The sequence below is a fragment of the Lycorma delicatula genome, chromosome 8, assembly GCF_047948215.1.
Source record: "Lycorma delicatula isolate Av1 chromosome 8, ASM4794821v1, whole genome shotgun sequence".
NCBI classification, from domain to species: Eukaryota; Metazoa; Arthropoda; class Insecta; order Hemiptera; family Fulgoridae; genus Lycorma; species Lycorma delicatula.
This window is the reverse complement of record NC_134462.1, coordinates 142,118,902-142,127,592: the sequence shown is the minus strand read 5'-3', so window position 1 is coordinate 142,127,592 and position 8,691 is coordinate 142,118,902. Positions and strand designations below refer to the sequence as shown.

At 29.3% G+C, this 8,691-nt stretch overlaps 1 protein-coding gene across 1 annotated transcript in view; it reads left to right on the top strand.

Annotated features, from left to right (window-relative positions):
* The first annotated feature begins 6,749 nt into the window (after window positions 1-6,749).
* The window catches only part of LOC142329548 (peptide transporter family 1-like), a 60,900-nt gene continuing 58,958 nt past the window's right edge, over window positions 6,750-8,691 (top strand). The window contains exon 1 of the mRNA XM_075374219.1: window positions 6,750-6,776. Coding sequence (XP_075230334.1) covers window positions 6,750-6,776 — 27 coding nt within the window. The remainder of the gene's footprint in view (window positions 6,777-8,691) is intronic.

Sequence of the window (8,691 nt, the reverse complement as noted above, 5' to 3'; positions counted from 1 at the left end):
GCTCACCCTTTGTCTCATACCATCTGGCTTGCCATGCCATTCTATCAATTTACCTGATTTCTTAGCTATATAATGCTGCTGTCTGATGTAATAAATCTGTCAGTTTTATGCCTGCAATCACCAACACCAAGATTGCCTCTCATGAAATAGTACGGTAATCTGCAGTAAAGTATAATAAAGCAGAAAAAAAATTATTAGTTCTGATCACTTATCAGTATATAAAGCGATGTAAACAGTGAATGTAAATATGTATAATAAATCCAAAGAATGCGGGGTAGTCCTTTCCAACACCAAGTGGTGATTTTTAACATTTTTTTTTTTTTAGAATACTTATCTTTGCCAAGATAGCGTATAGCATGTAGAATACTCATCTTTATTTTACGATTGGTATCAATTTCCAAAGAAATTATCACAAAGACAATTACTTTTCTTTCAAGACCAAACATCCCAGTACCAAGTTAAAGGTTGGAAATAATTTGTTTTATATTGAGTTAAATCCATTTCAGAATTTTTTATTTACTAGAAAAAAGTAATGTACTTACTTTTGTGGTTTGTACCTTGCAAAGCTACAAAACACATCCTTCACCCAAACCATAGAAATAACATGAAGTCTTTTTTTTAATTCAAATTATTGTTGTCAAAATGTTTGGTCTGATAAATATATTGGATAATTTAATGAATAGTCTATTAATTTTTTGAAATTTATATTTTAACTTCATTATAACTAGAAAAAAAATATTTTAATTGGAGAATTTTACTTACAAACTGATTAAAATATTGTAATATTTAATTTTCTTCAACCTGATCTACATGAAAAAGGTCCTCTAAATAAAGTAGAAACTTACCAAAGCATAAAGAAAAAAATTACATCTTTAATTAAATAAATTTAACAAGGCTGTAACACAGATGATCAAGATAAGATAGGGACCACATATGCACCAGTCTTTTCGATGATGTGCCATTTTTCCAGCATTACCATATCCTATTGCTGTAGAAATTCTGTGATTACCGGTAAGAAAATTGTGACATGGTTTTCACAGGCCTCTTTTGAAACAGATAACACCATTCAGCAAGTCAGAGACCAAAACAAATCAGACTGATGATGCCAGGTCTGAGTTTTTATAACGTATCTTGCCTATAAACAACACAAATTTATTCATGGGCCTGCACAGCATTTGCGCCTTTATCAAAATAAAATTGTAAAATGTACCGTAGTCTTGCGAAAAGTTCACTTCTCTTCATAGCACAATACCTTACGTCTGAGTGTAAGAATTTCAACACTTTTTACACATCTATTAGCTTCAAATGACTTCTGGCCTGACCTACTGTGTTTCATTTATCCTGAGATTTGGGTCACTAACATTATCTTGTGTGCAAAAGGCTCACTACTCTAAACTACCTATTACAATATTCACTAACTTTTCAGTCTAAAAGATGACTAAGAGTTTTAGTATTTTGGAGTGAATCAAAAGATTTTCAATATCAAATGCTATTTTTGTTTGACTGGATTTCTATTAAAAGTATTGTATTCCTGATTGCTTTATTTACTTGATTAAATGTAAGCATTCATTATTTATCCCGAAAAGTATCCTATATGGCAGTCATCATACTTGTACCTCACACTGGAGTCCTGCCGATTCCAAAAGTTAGGAAAAACCTTTTATTTGAAAATAGTAATGAGAAAGTGTGAGCTTTGAAGGAAGATAGTAATGATGCAGAACTTATTAATGGTACAGAATAATATTGTTCCATCCCATAGAACAGAAGAATATATGCAGAACTTTTGTAGATGATACATTTTCTTTTTGTAGGTGATAAATTTGTGAATACTATTTCATAACATTTAATTCTGTTATATCTCTCTTAAGAATGAGACATACAAGGTCTGTAAATAAAATAATGAGATTGGTTCAGTAAAACCTTTTATTTACAATCCAATTATACATGGCGTGTATCACCTTCGAAATAGTTTCCTTGGGAAGCCACGCAACGCTTCAAATAGTTTTCTCACTCTTCATAATAGTGTTGGAACTCAGAAACTGGAATATCCTTCTGATGGTTGGTTAGATTTTTTTGATGTTTTTTTAATGTTATAAAATTGTGTCCTTTGAGGTGTTTTTTAAAGTCAGGAACAGGAAAAGTTACAGGGACTCAATTCAGGTGAATAAGGTGGTTGAGGAACTGCAGGAATGTTTTACTTTGCCAAAAACATTAATTGAGAGTACAGTGTGACAAGGTGCATTGTCATGATGCAGCATTCAGTTGTCTTTGATGGCTGGTCTCACGTGGGCAACTCTTTTCCGCAGTTTTTCAAGAATTTCTCGGTAATCATATTGACTTACAGTCTGTCCTCTAGGCAAAATCTCCTTACGGACAATGTCATTACTATCAAAGAAACAAATTAGCATGGTTTTGATTTGCTCTTTTTTGTTTTTTTGCAACGTGGTGAGTTTGAAGTGTGCCACTGCTTTCTCTGACATTTTGTTTCTGGGTCATACTCAAGTATCCAAGAATCATCACCAATAATAACATTTTTTTAGAAAATCAGGATCGGTTTCAATTCGCCCAAGATCACAATTTCTGTTCAACAGAGAGGTTTTTTGTGATCAATTTTGCACAAACTTTTTTCACGTCCCAATTTGTTTGTCAAAATTTGTTGGACAGTGGTATGATTCAAATTCAACTGTTCTGCAATCATTCTGACAGTTAATGATATGTCATTATATGATATATGACAGTTAAGAAAATGTCCAAAACCCAATTTCTTTGGATGTTGGCCTTTTTTGGTTTAGTTGATTGCAACCAAAAGGGGAGGTGCAAAACTAGAAGTTACAACAGTCCTAAAACCAATATTTCAACATCCTACAGCTAATCATTTTTGAGTTATGCAAGATATACAAGTTCATACATACGTACGTATTACAGACGTCACGCCAAAACTAGTCAAAATGGATATTCTGTTGAAATCTGAAAACCATTTTTGGTTTTCAGATTTTCAAAATTGTTTTCCTTTTCAAAATCTTGAAAAGGAAGTAAAAATGAGAATGAATTACAAGATAAATTTTAAATGCATACTACCTACGTTGACTTGTACTATAGCGATATTTAACTTATTTTAGAAAATTTGTTAATTGAATGTATTTATATAACTATTATTAGGTTGAGTTTAATTACAGTATTTAAATACTGACTTTTTTCCAGACTAGTATTAATTTAACCCAACATTTAGTTCAGAAATAATGCAGATTGTAAAATATGTTCATATTTATCAGATTTCTTATATTTTATTTATTTTTACTTCCTTGTCTGTTAAATATATTAATATTAATTATATGTCTGTTCCTTATCTGTTTAATACATTAAACAGATAATTGAGTATTATCATATAATAAATATCTTTAGGTTAAATTATTAGCATTGAATAGAAAGAAGCAATGAATAGTATTAAACAAATTAAGTTGAAAGTATCAGATGCCTAAAAAAAAATCAGTTTATAATCATATTATTTTACAAAACTTTAATTGTGACATTAGTACAATGTAAATTGCACACTTTACAAAAAATTACTCAGTCAAAGTGGAATTTTTCTAGGTCAAAAAGAATAATTAGATATGTATATAAAATTTTAACATTTTATAACTATCTATTTTTATTTTATTGATGATTTAATTTGATATTTTCCTAAATTGTTAAAAATACTTGCCAAGTTCTTTATTCATGCAGGTAATATGAGCAATTAAACTGAAAATGATACATAAAATCTATCTGTTTTATATAGAAATAGTAAGTGAAGCTATGATGATTTTATTTTTTTTCTTGGAGCTCTGTTAGAGACTGGCAGTATTAAAAGTTAATAGTAACCAATTTAAATCTATATCAATGAAAAATAATAATGGAAATATAGTAAATGAACAGCTGAAATTTGATAATGGTTACTGACTGCCTCAGAGAAATTATAAATCTAAACAATAAATAAAATCTTCTATTTGTCATATAAAATCAATTTATAGACTGTCTGATATGTTGTTTTTTATTTAATTGAATTGATTAACAAATTTTAACTCACTACTATTTCATAATAACCAGCCGTTCAGGGCTTGCCCTTCCCATCGAGCTAGGGGGTGGAGCCCCCTGGATCCCCATTGTGTTCATTATCCTCACAGTTATAAGAATAATGCTGATAAATAGCAGATTAAAGTACACAGCCTTTTCAAATATATGTGAAAAAGAAACCAAATTCCAAAATACAGAATAGTAATAACTAATGTACACAGATTTTGACGAGGAAAACTTTAACCCGAAGGGAGCTAAGACTTCAATCTATAGTTTAAAACTTTCCTTCGGATCACATGAATGTATCCTGAAAATCTGAAAGCAATTGATCAGTTGGTTCTTGGGTGATCCTTTTGCAAACAAACAGAACTTGCCACAAACTTTCACATTTTATCTATTGGATTATTCAAATTATTTTTTATATAACACTAAAATAATTTTAAAACATCTGGAAATCAAGCATCTACTTAAAAAAAATATATTAAATTATGTACATTAGAATAATACTTAATGCTTTTGAAAATAACAATAAATAATGCATAATGAATTGATTGATTGGTATGATATTCTTGAAGTTCACAGGTATCTAATGCCTTCTTGACTATAAGCAGCTGTGTCCCTTATTTGTGCAGTCAATATATTGATAGTTTATTAAATCCTTGGATCACCAGGTCAGGTTATGTTATTAATTAGAGCTCATCAATAGAGTGGGACTGGGGACAGTATTAAGGAGCAGTTTTAGCGTTAAGACGTAACTATTTGGCTGTGTCTTAAACTACTAATCTCCCACATATCAAGGAACTGCTTAACCGTTCATGATACTCCAACATGCTTTGTTATAAATGTTTTAATTACAAATGATTGAATAATATTAAAAAAAAAAAAAAATTGTACAAGTTTATTTACTATGAGAAAATATTGTACTAGTGTTATTAGATATAACACTACAAATAAATTTAGTTCACCAAACCACCACTTTTCTGCCTGGTTTTGTCACCTAGAACAAAGCAATACATAATATTTTTTATAATAAAAAAAAAGAAGAAAAACAGATGGGGAAGACTTAAAAAAAATCAGGAAATCTAGGGTCGAAGCATGGCGACGTGTAGGGCCAGGGAGATAGTCTCTATGCCTAGGATGTTTTTAGCCTGCCCACACACAAGTGTGGGGGGGGGGGGTTGGAGCTCCCTGATGATGGTATAGAGGACTCTCGAGTTGTGAGAGGGTCGCGGACTGGTTACTTTGGGGGTGTTTAAAAAAAAAAATTACATAAATAATTACTATAATATTTTTGCATTAAAGTGTTTTTATATTATATTGTTTACATATAAGATTTTTTTTTTTGAAACTAAATCAGACTTGACAGATATAAATTTTATTTTTTAATTAAAAAAAGAATTTAACTTATGATATGATACATTTTATAAACTGCTTTTTTGTTATTTTGATATAGTGACTATTTTAACCTAGTCGCTATTTTGATATGTTAACTTTTTTACTGTTTAATTTTAAGGTTAATAACAATCTCATTTCATCACATATAATACTTGCATTTTAAATTTCAACTTATTGGGTTTACATCTGAAACCTCATGACTACATAAAGATGGAACATTATTATTAAGCTGAGTATGATATTAAATTAAAATAACACATTGTATAAAAACTACCATCAGACACAAAAATAATTACCATCATAATCATAACTCATTATCAGTGTCAATCAATTGATAAAAACTTTTGATTTTCATTGTTATAAATTATGCATTTATGAAGAATAAAAATTTTTTATTATTTATATTACATTAGTTACATTTACATTTAATAAATGCTACATTTAGTTGCAAATGTTTTCATTAACAGATTTAACAACAAAGTCAAGTTTACTAAGAATTGGTAAACTAATCTAGTAATTTTATTTCTGGTCAGACCAGAATAAAATTATAAGCAAATAATTATACATTGACCTACCTACTTGAGCCTCAACATAAAGCCTGAATATTAATCTAATAAATTATAATTGCATAATTTATGTTGTATTGAAATTTAATATTAATTTATTATTTGTACATTAAAGTATTTTTACACTGTTTGTTCTATATCTTTTAAATCGGTTTTAAAAATAACTTGGCATGATGCAAAGATATACAGACATATTTATTTTATTATTTTTGTAATGAAATTAGCTTACTAATTTAATTTCTGATTAACACTAAAAATGATTTGCTATTTATAGATATTTTTGAGACAGTTTATAAAAGATAGAGCGACAAATTGAAAAACATATGTTGAAAATGTGGAAATTATATTCAAACACTTGCTCATAAAATTAAAATTTAGAAAAATTCTATGTGACACTATAAATTTTAAGGGAATTTACCAGATTATACACATTGGACTGTCGTTTAAAAACTGTATCACTTGAATGTAAAGAAAATTGTTATTACTCTTTTGTATAGTTTTATTCAGAACTTGTATAATTAACACAGAATTGTTATAATAAAGATTCTGTTGATAAGATAAATGTTGAAGATTTTATGCTCAGATGTTTTATGCCAATTGCACAACTAAAATAATTTTAGCCTCCCGTGTAATCAGTTTTAATTTTCCATGTACAGATTAAGTGTAAATTATTAATAAAATGTGTTTATGCACATTTTAAAGTAATTGTTTTTGTACTTTCAAAACTATATCCACATGAGTTACGAAGAAGGAACAATTAAGGTATTTAATAACTTTTTTATGTGATATCCCATTATTATAATATATCAATAAAACCTTATTTATTCATTTAGTTCATGGGTCATCAATATGAATAATTCATTTAATTAATTTTTTTAGTTTTAATTTAATTTGTGTGTGTATGTGCATGCACGCGCTCGTGTGTTTATCATCAATGCAAACATCAGCCTTTAATTTGAATGTTGAATATGAATTTACATTAATTATATTTTTGTTTATTATTATTACTGATCATTGATTTTGCTGTTTATTTACTTTTAGGTATTAACTCTCTTTCTCAGATATTGTAAATGGCTAGTTGTCAACTGCTAAAGTCATAAGTTTGGCAAACAATTTAATCATTATCTGGTTGTACAAAGATATAGTGGTAGATTGTAGACTACTATGCCTTTTTGTTACGGCTTAGACTTAGTGTAAAGCAATATATTCAGTTTATAAATGAACTCTAGTAATTTGTATAGCAAGAGTATAAAATTGAGTATACTTATACTTATTGAGTATAGCAAGAGTATACTTATAAAATTGTTGGAAATGATGTCTTCTCATTTCTCTGTAATTATCAATGTATTTTTTCACGTACATAGCAAGTTTTCTTAGTTTTCTCCTGTTTCTGAATGATACTGGTAATTTCTGCCTTTAACTGTTCCAAATTGAGTAGATTGCTCCTGTTTTAAAAAGAATTGTGTCCTTCTTGTCTGATGTAAAACAAGGTCTACTAGGACACTAGTAGGCAGCTCTTAGAGACCATAGTCCTGTATAAATGATATTTTCATGAAAAAAATGCAGTATCTCCACTGTCAATCCAGGTATACAAAAACATCCAATGTTCTACTACAACCAACTTTGAGTGCTTGTTCCAAGGGATGGGCAAGATGCATATTATTTTCCAGAAAGACAATGAATTGTTAATAGGTCTATTATTTATTGCCCTGAAGTATTATATAATTTTTTGAATGAAGAAGGATTTTATGAAATTATATGAGTTTTCATTATTCCAAGTCTAGTATATGAATAACTAATTGATACCTTGGCTTGAAACTGACTTTTTTCCATGACAATTATTAGATTTAATTTACTGGCTCAAATTAAGTACTTAAATCATTGACAGTAGTCAGTCCTTTTAACATAGCAGGTTTTAGTTTGTGAAAAATCTAATTTTTGCATTCTCCTCTATGAGGCAAACCTAATAAAAATATTATTGTTTTGCTGGCTTAATTTCTACAAAGATCTGCTGGAAGTAGTCATGTGTCATCATTGCTTGACTACTTTAACATTAAAACTTTTTGAAATTGATTTCTGTCAGGCACGTTTTCAAGATTGAAACTATGTTTAACCAATTTTTGAGTTGCATTTTTACTTTCCCAACTATGGCTCTATTGCTGTGCAGCAGCATACCTGTGAAGGGAAAGTATACTGATCAGCCAAAATTTGGGTATCAAGTTTATTTCATTAGTAGTTCCTTTTCAGATTTATCACGAACAATTTATAAAAATATATGTTAAATTTGTAGTACAAACATTCATTTTTTTGTATTCAGTCATTTGACTGGTTTGATGCAGCTCTCCAAGATTCCCTATCTAGTGCTAGTCTTTTCATTTCGGTATACCCCTTACATCCTACATCCCTAACAATTTGTTTTATATATTCCAAACGTTGCCTGCCTGCACAATTTTTTCTTTTACCTGTCCCTCCAATATTAAAGCGACTATTCCAGGATGTCTTAATATGTGGCCTACAAATCTGTCTCTTCTTTTAACTGTATTTTTCCAAACGCTTCTTTCTTCATCGATTTGCCGCAACTCCTCTTCATTTGTCACTTTATCCACACATTTGATTTTTAACATTCTCCTATAGCACCGCATTTCAAAAGCTTCTAATCTTTTCTTCTCAGGTACTC